This window comes from Oreochromis aureus, linkage group 19 (genome assembly GCF_013358895.1).
Source record: "Oreochromis aureus strain Israel breed Guangdong linkage group 19, ZZ_aureus, whole genome shotgun sequence".
Taxonomy (NCBI): domain Eukaryota; kingdom Metazoa; phylum Chordata; class Actinopteri; order Cichliformes; family Cichlidae; genus Oreochromis; species Oreochromis aureus.
In genome coordinates this window covers 9,121,273-9,145,065 of record NC_052960.1, presented here as the reverse complement: position 1 = coordinate 9,145,065, position 23,793 = coordinate 9,121,273, and the positions used below count along the sequence as shown (strand labels likewise).

The 23,793-nt window shown below is 39.8% G+C and overlaps 1 protein-coding gene across 3 annotated transcripts; it reads right to left on the bottom strand.

The window, feature by feature from the left end:
* Window positions 1-972: 972 nt before the first annotated feature.
* Window positions 973-23,535, bottom strand: zfyve26 (zinc finger, FYVE domain containing 26). 3 transcript variants are annotated; one of them, XM_031733479.2, is made up of 43 exons: window positions 23,429-23,535; window positions 21,774-22,060; window positions 21,603-21,678; window positions 21,271-21,357; window positions 21,024-21,173; window positions 20,586-20,907; window positions 19,450-19,574; window positions 19,088-19,252; window positions 18,877-18,965; window positions 18,628-18,779; window positions 18,300-18,506; window positions 17,374-17,973; window positions 17,046-17,210; window positions 16,732-16,883; window positions 16,151-16,394; window positions 15,685-15,948; window positions 15,466-15,585; window positions 15,206-15,376; window positions 14,840-15,073; window positions 14,552-14,657; window positions 13,434-14,278; window positions 12,998-13,197; window positions 12,600-12,704; window positions 12,329-12,451; window positions 11,705-11,881; window positions 10,673-10,922; window positions 10,312-10,407; window positions 10,034-10,221; window positions 9,651-9,787; window positions 9,488-9,516; window positions 9,174-9,313; window positions 8,717-8,937; window positions 7,791-7,938; window positions 7,476-7,685; window positions 6,295-6,510; window positions 5,572-5,769; window positions 4,722-4,802; window positions 4,487-4,614; window positions 4,170-4,329; window positions 3,823-3,882; window positions 3,310-3,492; window positions 3,136-3,186; window positions 973-2,880 (listed from the first exon to the last, which is right to left on the bottom strand). In XM_031733479.2, exons 2-43 carry the CDS (start codon window positions 21,962-21,964, stop codon window positions 2,677-2,679), a joined length of 7,770 nt encoding a protein of 2,589 aa, XP_031589339.2. In that variant the 5' UTR covers window positions 21,965-22,060; window positions 23,429-23,535; the 3' UTR covers window positions 973-2,676. The 3 variants fall into 3 exon arrangements, with proteins under 3 accessions (XP_031589339.2, XP_031589340.2, XP_039459268.1); XM_031733480.2 differs by having other exon boundaries at window positions 9,174-9,310; XM_039603334.1 differs by having other exon boundaries at window positions 15,206-15,373.
* Window positions 23,536-23,793: the final 258 nt, after the last annotated feature.

The window sequence follows — 23,793 nt, the reverse complement described above, 5'->3', positions numbered from 1 at the left end:
TCACTTTAAATTTGATGTCAGCATAACATAAAAAAAACAAAAAAATCAAAGAGAGTGGAAAAGTTGTGTAACGCTCAAACAAACACACCATTTAAAAACATCCCATAACTGATTTGTTGCAACATGTCATAACACGACTGTGTTTAAAAAGAGGATCTAGGAGCCTCAGACTTTTACCACAGTTTAACAAATTTAGAATAAAGTTTCTCAATATTAAACTATGAATAAATAAATAGCGATTTTATCATATATTGGGCATAATATCACTAGAATTTAAGCGAACTGTGACTTATCTCAGAATTTTATTTAAGAAATCTGTTGTACAAACATGGGTAGGTTGCACATCTGTTGAGGCACTGTTAATGTTGCTATATGCACACACTCCACAGTTGGAGCAACAGTTGCTGGCATCAAATGGCCTGTTTTTAATGCAAAGTATTGCAAGATACTGCCAAATTACAAGTATAAGCTCTGGAGTAAGAGGGTCTGCGTGCGTGGCAAACTGGCATGCCTGCAGCCAAACCCTGCCAACAAACAAATACAACAAAGGAAGCACCAAACCATAAGACACTAAAAAAGCTACAGCATATGATCTCCTCCGTTTTTTTTTTTTTTTTTTGTTTTTTTTTACCTAAGGCGCTTGTTTTTTGTATTTTGATACAGAGTTGCTTTGTTTTTTCTATATTTACATATCCTAATAACTGAAAAATTTTAAATTTAAATTACTGAATGTTGTTCTGTATCATCTATTACATTTATATTTGTTGAACGTTTATTTTTACATGATTTTTAACACATTTTGCTAACTATTTGCCTCAGGAAACAGTGCATAATTCCAGTAAGGCTAAAACCAACAGTGGTTTTCATTATTTATTTATCTCACAATCTTCTTCTTTAATAATAGATTAATTCTTCAGGGAATAACCCAAACTCTAAAATGTCGAAAATAGAAAAAGGCACAGCAGTACAGCGCAGTGTTACATATTTTATTTTATTTGATAAGGGATGGCAAAACAACTTACATTTTTGAACCATTAGTCCCTGCATCATTAAAGCAGTTACATACCTTCAAATTTGTCAAAATATTTGATATTATTATTTATAAAGTGCGGCAGTGATGAGACAACAGTCAGAATTAGGGAGAATGAGAGTGGATCTCAAGTCTAAATTGGCTTGACACACTCACAATAACAGGAAACTGGTTTTAGTCTTCTGACTAGTGCAGCAGAGCGAAGCAAGGCAAACAGACACCACAGTGTCAGATCTAAATGAAGATACACTTCACCACATCACCATGTGATCAGAACAGTTTCAAAGTACACATGAAAGGCAGCTTGAGCAACTTGGGTGATTGTCACATTATCCAAAAATTGCGTTGGTGGTGCTATAAGTACATCACAGTTGCTCTTTTTCTTTCTCCGGGTTGCAGATTTGTGAAATCAGAGGGGGGAAAATGCATATCAAAAGAAAATATCTGGCAACAGTACAATCCCTTTTTCAAACATTGTTCAACTCATCTGTATATGTCAGTCTTTAGGAATTTAAATTGTTGAGACATCTGTCGTTCAGATCTACCGTGAGAGCGAAGCAAAAAGCATAATTTACAATCTGCCGCCCTCGGGATAATTATTACCAAAACACAACACATTAACAAACAAGAGATCTGAATTCAAAGCAAACAAAATGCCCTCCAATATTTCAAAGTAATGTTATTATTATTATTATTATTATTTTTTATCAAAAAGAAACTTACACTGAAAGTTGGCCACAAAATGTGCTTCACATGTACAACACGTAAACATCTTCATTAGGGTTACAAAAACAAGACAGTTTCGAAACATGTAACTTCTTGGCAGATGACACCTCATTATAAGTAAAAAGCTCACTTACACACGGATACCTACAGGTAATAAATTTGTCAGTGGCCTTCTAGTCAATATATTTTCCCTTTAGGCTGAGGTAGGAAACAAATATTAAACATATACAGATTTACTATGAATATGCTTATATTTCAAGGGTGTAACTGTACCTATTAACCACAGTTAGCGGTTCTGTTGTGTAATACTGGTCGCCGCTCAAATGCAGTAACTTTTTTCCCTCACAAATACTGTGCAGATGAACAAAAAAAGCCAGCAAAAATATTTCCAGAGTGGAAATAAAGCACAGTGGTGATCCGTTTGTTTTGCAGTGGCATAAAGGTCACTCAACCAAAGAGTGAAGCTGATATCAGGGTTTTAAAAGGACCCATTTTTTACACGTTTTTCAGATCTGTTCCAGGTTTAACTCGCATTTCCTCTACATTGTGACTCCACTGTCCCATGCCAACTCAATAGCAACACACATTAGAGTGATAGTAAGGGTCTAGTACAATATGAATTCATTGATAATATAAATAATGTCCAACTAAATATGTTGTTTTAGTGTGAAGTATTGATACATTTACACAAAATGCAATGCATCATCTAAAAGTGTATGCTTAAGTCTTAGCAGGGCAAATCTGGAGCCAAAAATCTAATAAGAGGACTCTTTAGTAAAATTGCAAATGTGATAAGCTCTGTATATCAGTTACATAAGTTAATATTTCACCTTCCCAAAAAGTTGAATGCCCTCATTTGTCCTTAATGGGGGCTCATCTGTGTGCTCTCTGTGGAATCCCTTGTTATGCCCACTGTGCCTTTACCTGGTGCGCCCCTGACGCGGTTGAGATGACTTGTTGTGTTCAGCCAGCCACTGGCGGCAGATATTCTGCATTACTGAGTCCTGTGCTCCTTCAGCGGCCTGGAGGACATCCTGGACCAACGGGCCCGCACGGCTTGTCTCCAGCTTCACTGCTAGCAGGTACGCCGGCCTTAGCTTACTGCACATCAGGAAGGCTTTGATCTGTGAAAAAGACCAGCAATGAGATTAGAAGGGAGCTTCCCAAAAAAATTATACTAACTGAGGTCCAAAGATGCTAATAAAGGAGAGAAAAAGCCAAATAACAACAGGCTACAGAGGAAAAAATAAAGCTACATCGATTGTAAGGAAATACAGAGGAATACAGTGAGGGTAGTTTTTTTTTTAAAGCAGCCTCTGGCAAGAAAAGTAATTACAGTGGAAGGCAAAGAAGGGTAGACAAGGCAATTATTACTCTACCTTGCTTTCTGTGTTTTTTATCTCCAGAATGAGACTTTCCAGCTCCTTGGCCTAAACCACATCAGAGAGAATAGTCTTTAGGATGAGTGGACAACATTGTGCCTAAAGTATAGTTAGTATAATGAATATCTCTATCACATGCATCTCCATAGCAATTCTGTCACTGTCACTAACATCAGCTGGTCCTTTCTCTGCACAGGAGATGTAGTTGAGGATGAGGGCGTCACAGTCGTTTTTAGTGGCAGTGCCTGATTCGCCCACACATTTGAGCAGCTGCCGCACGGACGCGTACTGCTTGCGTCGGATGAGCCACTGTCCAGCTCGCACATAGACAGCCTGAGCCTCCAACTGGAAGTCCTGAAGGAGAGGGAGACAACATATATATTTTCAACTTTTAACTGAGAAAAAGACAACATCAGTAATCTAATTCTTCATTTTGCTCAGTTTTTGCTGCTGCTGTACTGTATTTTGTTATTTAAGTTACATTGGAAATCTTACTTCCACCATTTTTGGCTGCCTACACCGAGATAATTAAATTAATTATTGTGCTATCTTAGCTTGACTGGTGATTACTTCCAAAACTTATTTTGGCAAAATATATCAAAGACATCTGCACACAAAAAACTGCTGTGTTTGCAGTCTTGAATTTTGGCCAAAAGCAGTTACTGATCTCAGACATGAACATACCTGTATGACTCTGTAAGCAATGCCAAACCCTTCTTCTATGTTTTTTCCTCCAAGCATCACCTGCAAAAACACATCATAAAACATTGTACTGATTTTATGTAACAAATTATACAAATACATAACATACAAAAACCAGTTCTAACAAAATATTTTGCATTATTTTTAGCTACATACATAGCTATACACACACATTAAGACGCCCTGCGGCAACTGTTGTTGTACAAAAATCTTTTATTAAATATATAATGCTTAATGAGTAACTCAAATATGCTAAATAATGTTTTTTAGATTATTGCTATCAGAAGATTATCACTTTATACATTTCCAAAAAACAACTGCAGCCTAACCTTGCAGGCAACTTCTACTTTCATAGGGCTTCCTCCAAAAAGCGTAGGCAGTGAACTGGGTGCAGAGGGATTGGTCTGCGAGGCCTTGGAGGCTGCTGCATTCTCACAGCGATGGAGAAAACGGGTTACCTCCAGCTGGAGCTCAATCGTATTCATGTGCCTAAAAGAAAAAAAAAAAAAACAGAGGCGAAGATCAAAAGCTTGAAGTAAACATAGTAATAATGAGACATTTTAAATAAAGTTTTCAGTTTTCCTTAATCATTGGTAGTCAAAAGTAGATGTCTATTTCATTAATTGCTATAAAGCTCTTAAATAACCTGGACACATCACTGGATGACATCATCTTCCTGAAAGAATTGGACTGTGACCGTCTCCTCCCAGAACCTCGACCTTGCTGCTCCTGCAGGTATGTCCTTAGGTGCTCTTTGGCTCTGACCAACCAACGCTGTGCAAAATAAAGTTCAAGTTCAGCTTTCCCGTGTAAGAAGAGGAAATAATTTTTTAAAAATATATTCTTATTGCATAACTGTAGAAGAAAAAAATAACAGATACCTGTTTTTCTCCCAGCTGTAGGTATGAACTGGCTCGATGTGTGAAGAATCGAATACAGGTCATGGCTGCACGCACGTGATCCTGTCCAGACAAACACAATTTTAAAGCTTCCCCACCAAGAATCATGAGGACCTAAAGAATAATCCTAAAGAATAAAACGCTTGTGGCCTTCATCAGGGTCATGACCCTTCATCAAGGTCATTACCCTGATGAAGGTCACAAGCCGAAACGTGTTGGTCAGTCAATAAAGGTGTTCCTCTTTCATTTTAAACTCCACCAACACTTAAAATGAAAGAGGAACAACTTTATTGACTGAACAAGGTGTTTCAGCTTGTGGCCTTTACAGTTGTTTATGACCCTGATGAAGGCCACAAGCTGAAATGCTTTGGTCAGTCAATAAAGGTGTTCCTCTTTCATTTTAAGTGTTGCTGGAGTTCCTGCGTTGTGAGTTTTTCATCCTCTCCATGCACCTTGGAAGTAGGTAAAGTGGTCCAGAAATTTTTGCTGTGATTTATAACTTCCAGACTTCTAATTTTTCACCTTTTAATGCAAATTATTGCATCAAAAAGGCTGCAATTCTTTGAGAAGAGAAATGGGCATGTAAACTGTTACTGGAACTGCAGGCCCATTGGGAAAAAAAACTTTACAATTATATAGTACTCATCCTAATCACTAACCTGCTAGGATGACATTTTGAAACATTCATGTGGGAATATAAAGGTTTTTCCCCCCCGTTTGGAATTATAAGTTAGTCAAGTCTCTGACCATCCACCTATCATTTCAGTCTAATTATTATTTTAGTAGTTTATAAGAGATCCTAAAGTGAGCATGAAGAAAAAAGTCCTCGAACCGTCATGAACTGCTGAAACTGGTAGAGAGAGTGATAGTATCCCCGTCGCTGAAGAAACTGGCAGGAAGCAATGAGGTACCGGCTGCATGTCTCCAGGCTGGGGTCCTGCTTTTCCAGTATTCCCTGGAGCTTGCTCAGATGGCCCCGTTCCAGACTGGGCTGCAACACACCCTCTAGAAATACTTCCTCTGGACACTCCTGATCCACAACACAGCAAAAAAAAAAAACAAAAAAAAAAACAAAGAGGAAGAGGAAAAAAAATGACAAACTTGGATAAAACTGAGGCAATGAAACATCCAGCAATAATTTCAGGCAAGTGAAGTCATGTACTAAATGCGATGCTGCTTACTCAAGAAACATTCTATCTTTATGATACAAAGTACTATTACTCAATGTACTTTGTTGACTGTAGGCCAAAATGAAAACGAGCCATCGCTAATAAATCAGTGTCACATAGACCTCATTGCCCACACATTATGGGTAACCTGACATCCCGCATGATATGAGATCTTGGCAACAGATGGATATCAAAGAATAACCGAAGGTGAGTTAGATAATCTCCTGACCACACACAAGCTGCATCACAAAAGAGGACTGAGATTTCTGTTTTTGGCTTGTACCTTGTGCTGTTCACTCCTTTGACTTCTCCAGTAAAGTAAAAATAGCTAAATATTGATCCAAACACGCCAAGGATATGGACACTGTTAATAATTTAAGCCTCACCCTTTTAAGAAGGTATGTCAGAGCCTCCGTTACACAATCATGACGCATATAGAAGCTGATCAGTCCCAGGTGAGTGCCGTATGCATTCAGGTAGTAGAGACACTCCTGGTGGAGAACACTGTTCTGCATCAGCCCCTCCGGTCGCTCCACAGGACTGACCTCACACAGAGCGTCCTCCAGCTCCCGCAGGGATGCCAATATGTCTTCACCATTAGACTGATATATAGAAGAATACAAACAACAACACAAAGGGTTATGCATTTATTGTGTATAAAAGCAGGTACAAAAAACCCAAACTTCTGTGTATTTGTAGTTTGTTCTGATTTAACAAAGGTTTTTTGTGTTTTTTCAGGAAAGGAAAGGAAAGGTGTTCCTGAACTGGGAAAACAGTTTCTTAGGATTACTCAACATTAACATAGGTCTGTCTTTACTTTCTAGATGCAGTAGAATCCGACACGTGTAGTGCTTCACATGCCAGGACTTAGCAGATTCGTCTAGCGTGCAAGAAATGTGCTACATGCCTAAGGTGTTAGGTAGCACAGCTAGTCTAGTCTTTCTGTCTGAGGATAAACTCTGCCTGACACTGGTGTATGCTCTTAAAAATACAGGTTGGTAAAATTATAGTTTATTGCATTATTTTAAAAAGTGAAAAAACTGGAAATGATCAAAAAACGTTTATGGCTATGTTTTTACATTTTTTAATGTTTTCAATTTTCTATTGCTACGTCAGACAGGCATTTGGTGTATCCTAATAAATTTGTGCGTGTGGTAGTGATCTTCCCAAATGACTAGTTTCAAATTCATTTAAAAGGCAGGCACACATAATAGTGTTTATCTTTGTGTGCGCTACTGACTGCAAGAATGTAGCTGCTACTGCATACTTTCTTAACCATGACAGCTTTACAAAAGGACATGTTTAACAAATGTAAAGGTCTTTTAATGCCAGCACAAATTCTTTCTTGTACTTCAGCATTTGCATTCGTGTACAGTTTGACCTTTTAGCTGCATGCAAAGCAATGCACTTATGTTAAAAATGTTAATATGGTTATATATCAAACTTTGAGAAGGAAGTGTTGTGCGATGACCTACTCTATTTGCAGACAGGAAGCATGTTACACATCTGCCCGTTTTTAATATGTTGTGGGCTGGAGGCTAGTGCCACCATGAAAGTATCTACCTACCATAGCCAGAGAGGGCCGCACCATGGTTTCCAGGTGCTGGACAATCTCCTGCAATAATAAGGGACCCGAGTTGAGCTGGTTGCGGTCCACTGGGGGCTTCAGGCAGCGAGCAAACTTCTCCCGTGCCCCTGAAAGATTTCCTGCCTTCAGAGATGCCATTCCCCATGCCTGCCACACACCACCAGGGTCAAGGCCACTCTTGGTTGACACCTGACAACCAAATAATAAAGATGACAAAGGCTTTGTGATTTAATTCTCTGCAACTTGTCATTTCTTTGAAGTTGAACTTTAATTTAACACGAACAAGCCTCTCACCTCCACAGCTAGCTGGTAGTGTTCTGCTTCTAGCAGCTGATTGCGGAGCCGTGTGACAGCAGAGGTCTCCAAAATGTCATCCAGAGAGGGAACATATTTGTAATTGGCTGTCACCAGAATTTTAAGCACATCCACTTTACTGATGTAACTGTTGAAAAAGAGAATAAGAAGCACAGTCAGACACCTGCTTTCATAATATCTTGTATTACTCTTGTGAAATAAAGGGCTATCCACTGAGTGCTGGTAACCATAAACTACTTCAGCATACTTCCTGTGACCTCATCTGTTCTCATTTAATGACAGTGAATCATCTTAAATCCAAACAAATGTGCCTGTACTACTCAATATTTTCAGAGCAAACAAGTCATTGGCCAGGTGTCTTTTATGATGCCAACAATAGCGCTATGGCAACATATCTCACTGTTTTGAAATGGGTGATTAAAAGTTAAGAAAAAGAAAAAAAAAAGAAAAATGCACAGAGCACATGGACACATGTATACATATGCTGTACATGTATAATTCACTTACTATGCTGTTATGCATCTGTGTGTTACTGTGCTGCTCTGCATTAGCTGGTTGGTTTGTTAGCTGTATCAGCTTCATAGGTTTTATCATTTTCTCTGCATGTCTCTGGTTGAGCTGTGGTCATTCTGCCCACACATGCCCTAACCACTAGTCATGAGTTCTTTGGTTTCTGACTTTGCTGCATCTACTTTTGGTTTCTTATTAATCTGAAAGCTAACCAAAGTAAAGTAAAGGCTTAATATATATATATATATATATTATATATATATATATATATCCTCAACTACATTTTGCACAATAACTCACTCTCTTTCTCATCACCCTAATGACTGTACAGTCTGCATAATAACATGCAATTTTCAACTGTTGGTTAATCTAACTTACCCAGGGTTTCATCTTACCTGTCACATAAGGCGAGGTCATGGCTGCGGCCTACTTTAACAAACATTAACTTGGCACTGAACAACAGCCGCCGCATGATGTCAGTGAGCAGGCAGGCATCCACCTCTGGATTGGTCAGTTTACGAGACAAGGAGCGGCAGTGGCTGATGAGCTGATGACCACAGGCGGTTTGGTCACTGTGCAGAGATAAAATGGCCACGCAGAGGTATGCACTGGGAGCCTATGTGTTTTAGGGAAAGAGCATTATTACTTTTAAAGTACTGACTGGGTGAATTCCACTAACTGAAAGCTATTAAAGCAGACAAAGACAGAAATCACACAAAATTGACAGCTAAATTTAGAGCAAAATAAAGCTTTTGCTCTAAAAAAACAAAGTTACCCTCAATACGCTGCTAATGACCAACATGTAAAGTTAAACTGTACACTGGGATGGATGGTGAATATACAAATCCTAACCTGTTCATAGTAGAACTCGCTCCGCAGATTCTGGTTCTGTGCAGGGTTGGTGCTGAGGAGGAACTGTCGATGGACCACTTCAGGCAGATGCAGCATCCCATCGAGGGACTGCTCTGTGACCACAGGGCTACCATCCACTGCTAAAAAAAGAAGAGAATACGTCATCATTAAAGCCTTCATTAATTAGGTATTTAAGAATGGCTGCATGTAAGTGGCTCTGCACTGTTTTAGCAAATTCAACATAATGTAAAACTCTAATATTGCAAAAACTCAGGTGAAAGCACCAAAACACAACATAAAATTATTTAATTTACCTTCAGCAGGTTCCAGCTCATCATCAGTACTGCAAATAGAGACAAATTAATTTTTAAATTATATCCAAACCCTTTCTTTTCCCTGAAGTGCTGATTTTTTTTAATTTCTCGGTTTCTGTAATTCATATGCATTTGGAACTACTAGCTCTGATAAGCGTCTTACTCTGGGTGAAAGTAGGTGTAACACTGATCACAGACTCTGACTTCCTCTCCTGGACACCCGTCAACAGGCATCTTCTTTTCCGAACACGCATTACAAACAAGACGGCCACATCTCCGACAATGATGACGTCTGTTGAACTAAAACCAGAAAAGCAAAGGAAAAATCCCAGCTGAGCATACATGAAAACTGTATTTTTTTAATCTGTTGAGGAGATCCAACATTAACAGTCATGTTTTCTCCATAAAAATGTCATACAGAGGCCAATTATTCTTCACATCAAAGAAATTGAGTGTGAAATGGAAAAGGCAGGATGACAAAGAAATAAAATAATAGAACTGAACTTGAGCAGGTAATTCTCTTTCATTGGTAACTGCATCACTCACCATGGTGAACCTCTCACGCTTGCAAACCATGCACACATGCTGCTGGGTGTCTGGAACCCAGTCTTTGCGGGCTGGGGGTTGATCTGGAGGCTGGAACTGTGCAGGTGAGTGACGTTTTTTCCCTGCTGAACCACGGTCCTTCTCTCTGTCTGTGCTGCTTCCCGAGGCTGTGTGTGTAGGGGTACTGCCTATAATTAAAAGAAACAATCACAATGATTAAAAAACAAAAAAAACTACACTACAGTAATATCATCATTAAACATATCCAAATATCTCACTTCTGGAGGGTGCTGGCGATTCAACTCGACTGGAAGAGAGCGAGCTGTCTTGTGCAGGACACTGTATTAGCGCTTCCTGAAGACTGATTACAGAATCTGGAAAATAAAGTGTCATATATTTAGACACAACCAGTTGGTAAGGTGGATGGTTCTTTACCCATCTAATAAGTTAAATATTTATTACAGGAGTACATAACCAAGACAAGAATACAAACTAGAACTCCACTGAGTCTCACAACAATTCAGTTTAGTTTTCAGCAGTTTATTAAACCTTCGCATTACAAACATTTAACTCAAGTGGCTGCCCATCTCTGATATGTTTGTCTACTTGGCAACCGTATGCTGTAAGATTAGCACTGACCAGACCGAGTCCTCTCTCTGGGGGCGCAGGAGAAGTCGAGAGCCTTGCGGGCGTAGTCTTCCAGAAGCGTATCAATGTCCTCAGTGCTGAAGCCAGCCTCCTGGCCAACCAACAAGCTCCGCAGGGTCCGCACCGCCACATCAGCCCAGTCTACCTTCAGATTCATCAACAGCTGCTCGAGCATGAGCAGGGGATCTGACAGCAAGGGGAAGTAGTCCTGCCTGGCAGCTGGAGGCAGAGTCAGCAACACCTGGAGGAGGATATACACTTACTGAACCCAAAGATAGGAAGCAACTCAATTGGAGAACAATGCAGAACAACTTAAACAGTGTAAAACTAAAACTTTGGGCCAGAGTCATTCAAACCCAGCAATAGTAACATTATTATGATTATTAATAAACAGGCTTAAAACATTTTCAGTGCTACGCAAAAAAATTAATTATTTAATTTTTTAAACAGAATTAAACACAACACCAATCACATGCAGACATCATCTGGTCATTTACAGAATAAACTCAGATTTGGAAAAACAGGACCATCTTTTTAACTGGATTACTTTGTGTTAGAGGAATATTCTCTACATATTAAGATATTTTTCTCATTAATTGAAAGAGCTTATGGTTTCCTGTGAATATATTACAAGTTTAGAATTGAAAAGTTGCAAAACCATTTTCAGTAAACCAAGGTTCACAGAATTACGCAGACTTGTGAAAGTCTCTATTGTAAGAAGGGAAATTTACAAACAGCTAAGGGGAAATTGCAACTGACACAAAGACAATGTGCAGTATTTCAATCATTATTATTATTGTTTTCTGATTATGAATTCAAACACACTATGTGGATACAATATTACTTAAAAGACATTTTTGAAATCAAACAACACATCCAAAAGATGTTTTTTAGAAGATTTTACCCAAGTTATGATTGTTCAATGGTCATTATGCACTTCAAGTCTACTAATTACTAATGCTGTTCATCATTTATTTATCATCTTCATGCTAACATACTAGTGCAAACTTCCCAATTACAAACCTTAGAGCCCAGATGAAGCGCGTGGATGTATTGGCGACGTGCAGGAGACACCTGCCTCTGGAAATGTAGGGTGAGGTAGTCTGCCAGGAAGTGGCATGCATCCAGTCCAGGGCGACGATCGAGGGCACGCTCGCAAACATCTAGACCAGCTGCAAAATCTGAGAGCCCGTCGAGTAACTAAACAAACCATGGGAGGGACAAAGGATATTAAGTGGGAGAGAAGAACACATAGTAATAGAGAACACATAGTAATAGAGGAAAAAGGTTTGAGAGGGTAAATGAGTTCTGAAATGTTAAAAAAAAAATCTTCTAAGATCTTAGAAGACCTTAAAAATAATCATATGCTTTCTCTACTTTATGTTATGTAGAAAAAAAATTGCAAAGCTAATTTGTTTTTTTCCCCATGCAAGAGAGGAGTACACCACAGACACAAGTATATGATGCTGATTTTAAGTTAGTATTACATAAAGAGTTTTCGGGAAAGAAAACTGTGTGTGTTTGAACAGAGCTGAGTTCTGCCAGTTCAAGGATAGATTTGATGACACATGACCACACTCTAACAAATGTTTATACATCTCAAAATGGACTTCAATCTAAATTTCCAAGAAGGTGAACAATCTGGACCTGAAAAGCCTCATTTGTCTGTTCCTTTTCCAGTAGATGAAGCAAATGCTCAGTTTGCAGCTGCAGTCTCAGCTGATCTGATACAGGATACAGCTCTGTCCACTGTGCACAAAGATGAAATTCCTGCAAAAACATAAAAAACAATTATAATTATAAGAATATACATAAACAAGTGCATACTATGGAGAGTAAGGTCTGTGTTAAGTTTTGGTAATAGTAATTTCCTGTCTAATGTTCTGTCAATAAATTGTTCTAACTGAGCTGCACCTACCTTTGCCTCGAGTATCATAGATAACACCCACTCAGAGTTTGTCTTGGATTCATTTCTCAGCTCCTGCCAAGTGCCCCAGGGCAACGAAGGCTGTAAATTCAGCATCTGTGACAAGGACGAGGACCACAAACAGTTGGCAGGATACAATGGAAAGTCAAATAAAGTGCCTGAGTGGTGTATTACATAATACATGCACACCATGCTGAACTCAAGTCATAATATCACTCCAGTAAGAATTTGAGTGACTAAACTACCACCAACTGATTTTCAAAGTTGCACAAGCCTTCTATAAGAAAGTCTACAAGCACACGTCTAAACTGTGTTTCTGCAACTACTTTGTTAGAATATAGATTTTTTTTTCCCAATAACAAAAAAAAAGTAACTAAATTCTGCACTACCTGGTGGTAAAGGTCCAGTTCTTTCTTCTTGAGCTCTAGATCTGTTTTCAGTGAGGTCTCTGTGCTCGGGTCATTAAGGCAAAACTCGAGCAGCTCCAGGCAGGCCAACAGTGGCCACCGCTCCAGAGCCTGGAGGGCAACACGGGCTCGCAGATTAGGGTCCTGTACTCGGAACAGATGACCTATACCTTCATCTCCATCTGAGCAAAAACAACAAGCATTTTAGTTAAAGTTGAAACAAATGGTAGATTAAATTAGTATTTTTTAAAATTTTAAGCTTTTTATGCTACATGATTGTGATTACTAAATTTGACCTCAAGTACTTTATAAAAATTTTTATCGTCTTCGTATTCTGTTGATGCAATTTTAGTTTTGTGTGAGCCACAGATACAAACTTTCTCTACAAGCATAAAAAATACAGAAAATTAATTCCCACCTTCTAAAGCAGCACATGCAAGCAAGCGGTCTCTTAGCGCCCCCTCCTGGCTGCAACTCTGCCCATACAGCTCCAGCAGACTGAGGGCTCGGCTCAGGTCTCTGGAGGCAAGAGCCTTCTGGAAGGCGTCAGCAGCAACACCCTGAGCGGCAACTTCTTGCGGCCCAGACAGCAGGAGACTGATGAGCGGTTTCCCGCAGACAACTGCCCCAAATCCAACGGAGCTTTCCTCATTCTCGCTTAATGACATGCCCAGCACTGGTTCAGCCATGGTGTGAAGGTAAGCCTGGAGAATAGGGAACTCCCTCAGGAGGTTATCAGCTTCACGAGAAATCTGCTCACCATCTAAGACAACTTCTTTACGTCCGCTGCGAAAATATCCAGACCATCCAGAAGATTGTGTCCGGGCAGTTTCTCCTTTACAGGCGCTTAAACATGTCAGTGTGGCCAGTAAAGGGGAGCGTGACTTAAGGAAAGACAGAGCCGATGGTGTGAGAAGAAAAGAATTCAAGGAGGAAGAAGAAGAGGATGATGACGACGAGGGTGGAGATGTGGAGAGGTTAGTGGGTGTAGAAGAATGATCCTCCACTGAGGCGTCAGACTCAGAGCTCACATCAGACTGAGACTCGGCAAGTCCCAGAATTGTCATGTGATCCTGAGCATGGCATTGGAGTAGGTTAGACAACGCAGCAACACCAAACACACCATCTTCTTTCTTGGCCTCATCTGACTCTTTTCCATCATCTGGACAGGAGATCCACAGAGGAAGAGCCTCACAGCATCGCTGAACAATCACTTTTTGGATGCTCAGTCGCAGCCCTTCCTGTTCCAGCAAGGACAGTACTCTGAAAACATAACAGGGTATAAAAAGTCAGCCTGTTGCTGCTAAACCCAAACAATTTCTGTAGTTTTAAGACAAAATTTTCTTACAGGATAATCATATGAGATTTGTTTTTTTGAAAATTTGAAGATGCTTAACTGAAATCTTTATTGTGAGGTAAATAGTTTAGCTGCTCTGTTTACGTTTGTGTATTCTCAAGCAAAGGATAAAGACACTATACAAACTACACACTTATATATATGTGTATATGCTGATGGGGAATAACCACTGTGCATACTTGTCAGGAGATACTTGTCGGTCAAACAGCAGGTGAGAGAGAAGTTGAAATGGGGCTTGAAGCAACACTAGCAGTGGGTTCCCAAGCTTCACTTCAGTGTTCTGGTCTATTAGAAACAGCAAGAGATGCCAAATCAGAGCAAGACCAGGTAGTAGAAGAGAAACACTCTACATTCACAATTTAGACAGGACTTAAAAGCTGTTAACGTCACTCTAAGAATCAGAGATAACAGGTGGTGGAAGTGGGTATCAAGTAGTTATGATTGAGATGTAAAAGTCTTCATTTTACCTTCTGAACTGAGGCTACGCACTAACACAGATGCTAGTGTGTTGATGTAGTCAAAGAAACTGCGGACATAATCTGGTCTGCTAAGGTCTCTATCTGGCTCGAAGGGACAGAGGCTGTCAAGAGAACGAAGTAGCTGCTTCATGCTGGAGCGCACCGGATGAACATCCAGTTCTGACTGCTTCAGACTGGCCTGCTCCACCAGAAGTGCCAGTAGAGCGCTGCCCACACTGCCCTCTGTTATAAGTTAACATGAGAAAACAAAAACAAGAGAATACTTGTTTAGCTTTTTAAAACCAGAGGGGGGTTTAAGTTAAATATTTAAGTTAAACTATTTGATCAAATGTAGCATATGTTAACTGTGCCAACCTGTGTGATCTGTAGCAGCACTCAGATTGTGCAAAGTGTTTTCCAAACGCTGCACCAGACTAAGCCGAGCAGAAATAAATTCTTCACTCAGTGTTGGATAGCAACAGAGCAGTACTTCCTGGATGCAGCAACCAAATGGGCTGGCAAACACCTGGTCTTCCCCAACAGCTTCTACGAAGAAGAGTGAATCAGTAACAAAGACACTATTCTGCACACTCAATTCATTCAGTTAACTCAAGTGTTTAAAAATGTGCATTCACCTGTTTTTATAGAACTTTTATTGGCGGTTGAATGATTTAGGATCTTGTTGATCTGTTGTAATACCATGGGAAATCCACAGATCCCCTCAGAATGAGGCACTTTAAGGTCAACTATTACTCCTGGGGAAGCAGACAGGGATAAACACAAAACACCATTTGCTCTCGTTCCCATCACCATGTCAAAACTAATTCTTCCAGATAGAAATTTGGGCTTCATACCTCGACCCTCCAGGCTGCTGTTGAGTCTGCGTTCAGCTGTGTCCAGCAGCTGTCGAGACGTCTTCCAGAGCTGACAGTGGCAACACGCCAGGTCAAAAGCAGCCATGGCTGCTGGACTGAGCTCCTCCAGCAATGTGTAAAGAAGGCCAGAGGCATCTGAAGAGCAGTGACTTAGCCAGTAGCCTTCCTCCAGTGAGGGCAGTTTGTGAGCAGGGGTGCTGAGGAGACGGTCTGCTATGTCTGAGATGGAGTAGAAAGCCACTCCTGAAGAAAAACATATGCATGAGTCAGTTGTCATGTTGCACAGCTGCCTGTAAGTCTTTGCTGTGCTTTGCTATATTAATCTCTTCTAAAAACCAATATAAAAAGAGGCCAAACTAGAACTGTAAGCAGGTATACCAAGTTAAAATGCACACTGGAACTGAAAAGCAAAATAGGGAGAAAACCTTAGAACAGAAAGTCAAACCTGCAGCAGCAGCACTTCCAATGGCCTGCAGTGTCGATCGGCCACTACTGCCCAGCCGACTCCTCCCTGTGCCTGACCCAGCTGCTGTCCCCAAGCCCTCTGATGAAGATGAGGATGAAGACATGGATTGACTCTCCATCTTTTGCTCCACCTGTGCCAACTCCACCAGGACTTCTTTGTAGCGCTCCATGAACACCAGCTCGCCACAACAGGCAGACGCCTCCAGATCAAACACCACAGACACCTGTCAAGAAGCAAATGTTGTTAACTGGATGGAAAACTCTCTGACAATACTTACAAACGTCGCCAGTAATCAAAAATCAGGTTAATCGAAAAAGTAATTAACTGTAGTTCTGGTAAAGTGTAAATATGGCTAATGACCAACACAAAAGTGAACTTCTAATGTGTTATAAATGATGCTTGTAATCATATAATTAGTATGAGTGAGGTTGGAGTTAATAATAATACAATGCCAATAATTTGAAGAGAGATAACTGCTCTAACAATAAAGAGGAAAATGATTTTTTTTAGCTTTGTTCAAACAAATAAGCAGACTGTTGCATCCAAATTTTATTAGAGACCTGATGAGCTTCCATGAAGTTTCCTCGTCGGACGCAGGACATTAGCAGAGACTCTGGAGGGGACAACATGGCAGGAACCAGCCAACTGTGGGGACCTCCACATGGACAAAACTCCAATTCCACAGAGCCTGTTGTCATTCCTCCTCCACCATCTGACAAAGTATTAATAAATAATAATAAATCAACAACAACAACAGAAAAATTACTTTGAAGACAGAGGCAGACAAACAAAAATACATTTCTCCTACAGCTTTAAGTCTTTAAACAGTGATGTAAAACAGGACTTTAAAGAAGAGCTAGATGTTTTTCCTTACCTGATGTGCTTGTGCTGACTTCTCCATTGTGTTTTTCTGTGGAGGAGTGTCTCTCTATGCTATGCCTTCCTGGTTTCCTTCGCCTCCTCAGGCTTGAACTCTTGTGGGGTCCCAGAGGAGTGACAGTACAGCCTACTGTTGATGTCGTAAGAGGACTTTCTGAACCTGTGGTTAAACCAATGTAACATCAAAGCTCCAAGATTTATGCTGAAGAATTACCTAAGTATTAACATAGTCATATGTACTGTACCCAGTACATATGTCAGTTCCCAGTCAAATATGTTACTTAAACATACAGAAGAATAAAGAAAATAAATTGCTAGCTCACCATTTCCAGTGCCCTGGTTGCTGGTAATAATCTGCAGCCTCCACTGAGCCTCTGCAGTGCGTTTGGTCAACCTCTGCAAGCGTGACCCAAATGACTCAGCAGTCACCGAGCAGCCCAAAGTTGCGGCTGCCTCTGCTTCTCGAGGCAATGCTCTTCCTTCCTCTTGTCCATCCTGCTGACCCACTACACACATTCCCTCCAGTCCTTCCTTCAACAGCTTTAAAAATCCCTCCATGCCAGTCACATCAACCAGAAACCCCTTGCAGCCCTGGATAAAGTGTCCGAGGTCCAGGTGACTAGAGTGGGCTGCTATTGGACTTGAGCATAGCTTCTGCTTCCCCTTTTTTCTCTCCTCAGTGTTATCCATCTGTCCTTTGTTTTCTGAATCTGTATTTTTGTTTCCTGTATTTGGAAAGCAAGTGTCATTCCCTACATTCTGATTTGAGTTTGCATCTTTTTGACTCTGCTGAGCAAAGTCACTGGTGGACAGAAAGAGAAGAGAGAAGATATTTTCCAGGAGCTCCAAGCGGAACATGGCCGGCACTGCCTCCAGATAGAGCTGACACTCAGACAGGTAGTGTTGGAACACCAAATGGCAATCTGAAAAACAACACAACCAAAAAAAGTGAAAACATCAGTAAACGGTAAACCTTGATGGCTTTAATACGTAGGAGTGGAAGTCCTTGTTCTGACTCCCAGCTTGACCTTTAATGTAATTTCCTGGTCTTTCCCCGTGCTTCCTGTCTATATTTCTGTACTTCTAGAAGAAATTTGCCATTAAAACTTGGTTTGTAAACTGTAATGTGACTGATGCACAAGAATGTGTATGTTTTTGCCAAAAGACTGTAATGAGAAAAAAAGAGAGAAGACTTTTCTATCATCTATTATCAAAGTAAAGCTTCACTGTATAAAAACAGCCTTGTTACCTTCTGAGGAAGCTGAGGTTTTATTTTGGTCCTTTTCTGCATCAGAGGGCTGGTACTGCTGCATGGGATCACACTTGGTGCAGTTTGAGTATTTATGTGCATTCACACAGAGTGCATAGATGGCATACTTCATGGCACAGAACCCCTGGAACAAAACTATGTTTCTTTGTACAACAGGGCTGAGAGTGCCAACTGCCCCAGCACCCTCTGCAAGTAACACACATACACACAAATAAAAGAACCACAGACACCTTTAAATGTAAATACTATGCAGCATCAAATTCATTATTTTTTACTCATCTGAACAAAAAAAATGCATAACGCAAACCTGCTTCTGGTAAATTTGGCAGTTGCTGTAATAGATCTAATATCCTGCGTTCTTCAAACTGAGCCAAAGGAGTCAGAGAATGCAAGATATAGAGGGCTGAGTGGTTGTCCAGAGTGTGAAGCTGTGCCAACAATGCCTCCATGGAAATCCCTCTAGAGACACAAAACACAAATATATTAAAAGCTAAAGAGTAACTAGTTAGGAATTAAATGACAGCAAGACTTAAATCTAGAGAAAGCCAGTGCTTACGGATTGTTATTTTTACACCATTCAAGTATTCCAAGCTGAGTTGACAAAAGATTAGAAAACTCTTGTAGAACTGAGTCATTGGCTGCTGCCTGAAAAGGTGAAAACAGAGTATCAGTAAAGTACTTCCACCAAATATCAAAAAGATGGAAAATGTCTTTAGAGGTTGAGGTGCATGTAGATGTCTGGAGAGCTAAATGATTCTGGTTGTGACCTGCTCTTTGTGAAGGATGCTGAGCAGCTTTTGAGCTGAGCTCAGACTGTGACACTGAGTCCATCCCAGCAGCAGCAGCAGACGGGACAAGGGCTGGAACTCCAGCTGCAGCAGGTTTTTCAGCTGACTGAATTCCTCGTGTTTAATGAGGTCAAGTGCAGTAACCTACAGGAAGAACCCAGCTTTATTACATTACTCCATTTTATCACATGCTGTTGGTTTACTAGACCATCAAGATACAGTACGGATTATAATAAAAAAAATACTACCGAAGCAACCCTCTGTGCACTTTTTATTACATCTTGGAGGAATTTATATCTGGTTACTAAACTAGTATTACCAGTTTCCAGTTATTTACATACCAAGACTTGCTCCAGGAAGTGCTTTCCACTACTAAGGCACTCAAAGTAGATGGTCTTCCAAATGGATGGACGGTCTTTGTGGCAACATAAACTGATGGTAAGTTGCTCTGCTTCAGGCAGCTCAACTAACAGGGGAATATAAAAACAGCAAATGAATTCATAACAGAACAAAAATGAATTTTTTTAAGCAAAACATAAAAAATAAAAATAAAAGAAATCCACACAATCCTGACTTTTATAGACTTTAGTAAAATGTTTTTGATTAGATTTAGTGGGTTGAAATACAGCCAATGCAAAAGACAAAAACGATTAAAAACAAAACACCAACACTATTTTAAGTAATAATAAAACCTAAATCACAATAGTCAAAACAGAAACCAACAAAAACAAAGCAAAAAGAAAAGAGGAAATCTTCTTCAGAGCCGGTTAAATCTTCCACAGCTTTACACCCACAGATGCAGAAGTGTGACTGAAAGAGGAAAGAGGTGATGCTAGCATTTCTCTTTGAGCACAATAAAGCAGATGATGTCTGGTTTTTAAACTATAAATATATCATCAGTATCAAAACTATAAAACAAAATGTCAAAGTACCACAAAAACAGCTCATGGGGGAATTGACTTCTAGGAACATGTGCTTGTGCTTCAAAGCTTTTTGTAAAACTAACCATCAAGGAAACTGATTAAAGTTTAATCACATATTCTAGCTAAAACCAGTAGTTTTTTTTGGATTGCATTGGCCATCATACTGATCCTAAGGATCAAGCTAGAATAAGTCTTGATGCATGCTCTATATCAACCCTTAGTGATCCTGTATGTATCAGGAGTATCGAAACAGTTGAGATGCATTTTTTCTAAACACTGCGTCTCCATGGCTTTTAAACCCCCAAAACATGCTGTGCCAAAAAAAATGGTCCACCCCAAGGATAGTTTCAGCTATTGTGCAAATGTACTGTTTATAAGATTGGGGAAACCTGGAGTCAGCTGAGACTGAAGAAGTCACTTGGATGCGTGATGAAACGTTTCTTCCACTTAAAATGCTACGTCCAGATAAACAGAATCAACCTTTTAAGCTAGAATAAGGTTTATAGGACATGGAATGGTTGGCAGAATAATGTAAATTTCCTTAAATGGACTACCTTGTGTGTGAGGTGAGCTCCTCAGCAGATGATCTCTCTGCAGCCTGAGAGCAGTAGAGCAGTATGTCGAGACAAGTGCGTCACATTGAGGGCGAAGCAAGGAGCTGAGGATCCTCTCCTCTTTCAGGGGGCCCACTCTGGCTGCCCACAGTGCTTCACAAAGTGCCTCCAACTGCCCATCGCTTCTACGGGAGCTCCATGGCATCACAGCCAACACAGCGTATATCTCCTCCACCCACTCCTCCACATTCTCTGGCCTTCTCAGTTTCCTTATCAAGTGCTGGATGAATGCATTCTGCAGAGTATGGTCCTCTGTGCATTCCTGGTCAATGGATAAAATTAGGAAAACCGAAATGATTTTTAAAAAATATGATAATTACACTGACACATTTTTCAAGTACTTTTAGTCATACATGGTAACGATATATTTGACTTTACCTGTAAGAAATGTGCTAAAGATTGAGCGAGTCTTGGCTTTTTTTTCTCCAACAGGGTTAACAAACAAGTCTCAACAGTAGCAGCAGTTGTTCTTGAACTCTCCACCACCTTTAGCTCAGACTGTTTATCCAAGAAAGCATGTTGCAACTCCTACAGAAAGATTGTGGTCATATAATTACAGAATAGCAAAAAGTTTTTATTGTCAAATCTAAGCTCAACTCTAGTTGGCAATAAAAAGCAAATTAACCTTGAGAACAGTCTCGGGTATGCCCTCTGACCCCAGTTCCTCCAGAAGTAACAAAAACTCCAGCTCTCTTCTGACATTAGGAGAAACCTAAAGTTAAAGAAAAAGGTTTATATAGGTGTTTTTTCTGCTCTCATACTGTTCAGCTGTGATGTTTTAAATGCCTTTTTACATTACTTACACAAAAAAATATTATCTCTTTTTTTGCAAGAGCAAAAAGGTATTTTTTAATCTTCAATATTAGTTTTTAAAAATATGTCAATAATAAAATAATAACACAACAGAAATTTTTTAAAAAAAATTCACTTTTATTATATATCTTCTGTGACAGTTACCTGTTCTTCTGTCCATTTCTCCAAGACCTGCAGCCAAAACCAAGCCAGTCTATGTGGACTCCCTACTGACTCCCATCTACAAAAAACATTGGCACTCAAACATTTAAAGAAGCTCAAATACAAAATGTCTTCATAGCCTTTATTTCTTATTATAATTCACTTCTGACTCACTTTAAGCTGTAAGGATGGCTGACAATAGCCTTGATTATGTCCCGTAAATTTTCGGAAAGTCCTCCCTCAGAGTTAACCAGCTGTGGCACACAGGCCCTCGCCAGCTCCCATTCTCCATGCTGCAGGCACCTCTTGAAGTACTCAAACAGATCCTGAAGCGATGTCTCGGCTTCACAGCCAAAGGGATGCATGGTCACTTTCCCAGTGACGCTTTCTGCTCAGTAGTCACACCTGAAGACCCAACCTCACTACCAGGTAGCCAAGGAGCACCCTTGAGCTTTCTTTACCTGAAACACACGATGATATTTATTTAAGTTTTTCATAAATATTAATAGTAACAGACTATTTGTTACATAAGCCCCAAAACCCACATCGACTGTTCACTTTTAAAACAGCTTTTGGGTATAATCAGATAATAAACTGTTTATCATAGAGGACTGTGCAAAAGCATTGGGACAACACTCTTATGTATTTCTTCAGATTTTGCTCCCAAGGAGGCAGAATTTCTTGTCATTTTTAACGTGGTCTTGAGGAATAGTTCTCCACGTTTTTTGAAGGTTTTCTAGTGTTTTTTTCTTTGGCTGCCTTTTCACTCATTTTCAGTCCAGTCTTTGTACCTGAATATTTTCACAAGAATGTTTCAGTGTTTGTTTGGTTATAAAGCCACTTCACAAAAGTGGCTGTCAAGAAGCCATTCTTAAGGAAGTGAAACAGAGAGAAAAGGCTGAGGTATGCCAAATTACACACGGACTGGTCTGAAAGTGAGTGGCATCAGGTCTGGTGGAGTGATGAAACCAAATGTGATATTTCTGTTTTAAAATGTGTAATACTACAGAGAAGGCCTGGGGGGAGTTACAAAAGTGAGTGGCTACAGCCATCTGTAAAATGCGCTGCAGCTGCAGCTACTGCTAAAAAGCCAGTGGTTAATTCAGTTAATGCAAAGCCATTATTAATGCAGAAAAATATCATTAGATTTTGAGCCACCATACCACCTGATAAGAAGCAGCTTCATTTTTCAGCATCACAATGATCCCAAACACACTGATAACACACTCTAATGCAGAAAAAGCACACCTGAATAGAAAAAAACAGACCTTGGAAGACCTCCCCTAAGCCCGGAACTTATACATTTTACATACATTTTAAACGGTATCAAAGGAGAAGTGATAACTGTACCGACCCTTTTACATAGCAGATCATGGATGGCAGGACACAAGCAAAAGATAAAAAGAAAGTTTGTTGTGGATCTCGAAATAAGTCTTAAACATTTATGGGGCGCTTACACATTTAATTTCAATAGTAGTCTACTTATCACATTATTACGAAAGTGAATTTATAAGTTCTTCACTGACTCAACCCAAAAGCAGAATTTATACCAAATGTATGAAAAGCTACAAACTGTATTTGAATAAGCTGTACATCTTATTCGCTGTAGAGAGTGAAATGCTTCCCGTCCAAAGTGAAAACTATAACTTCGCTTTACAAAAGTGTTTTCTTCTTTGACAGTTATCCCACTAGTTAGCATTAGCTTTCGTTAGAAATCAATGTGACTGGATGTCGCTTAAAAATGTCGGATAACTTCCGTAACAGTTGGCAGGACCGTATCGTTGCACTCACATTAATTATTAAGAAATAAATTCAGAAAAGTTACTTACTCATTTCTTTGAGCCGTTTTTCGTTCAAACTGGGTGCAAGTTACTCCTACCTACCTACGACTTTCTCTCGGCCTGTTATGCTAGCTGCATACAGGCTGCATAACGACAGTCATGTGATCAAATCAGCTGACTCTCCTACTCCGGTTGAGCAAAGGTTGGTTCGAAGAGGGCGTTACGGATTGTTTTTTAATTGATGCCTTAAAGTGCAGTCGAAAATACAGACTACTTTAAAAAAAAAAAAAAGGGGGGGGTCATAGGGGAGGTATTTGACTTGGAATAATATTTCTAAACCAATCATGTTCTCAGTATTTACGCTTTTTTTCTTTCTTTTTTTTAAAAGAAATAATCCACTTCAAATCTTAGCA

Excerpts from the sequence above, each read along its gene's own strand:
- zfyve26 (XM_031733479.2), bottom strand. The coding sequence starts at position 21,964 with ATGCATCCCTTTGGCTGTGAAGCCGAGACATCGCTTCAGGATCTGTTT. Across the intron at positions 15,949-16,150 it reads TGGAAGTGCTGCTGCTGCAG|GAGTGGCTTTCTACTCCATC; the intron begins GTTTGACTTTCT and ends GTTTTTCTTCAG. Across the intron at positions 4,615-4,721 it reads TACAGCTGGGAGAAAAACAG|CGTTGGTTGGTCAGAGCCAA; the intron begins GTATCTGTTATT and ends TATTTTGCACAG.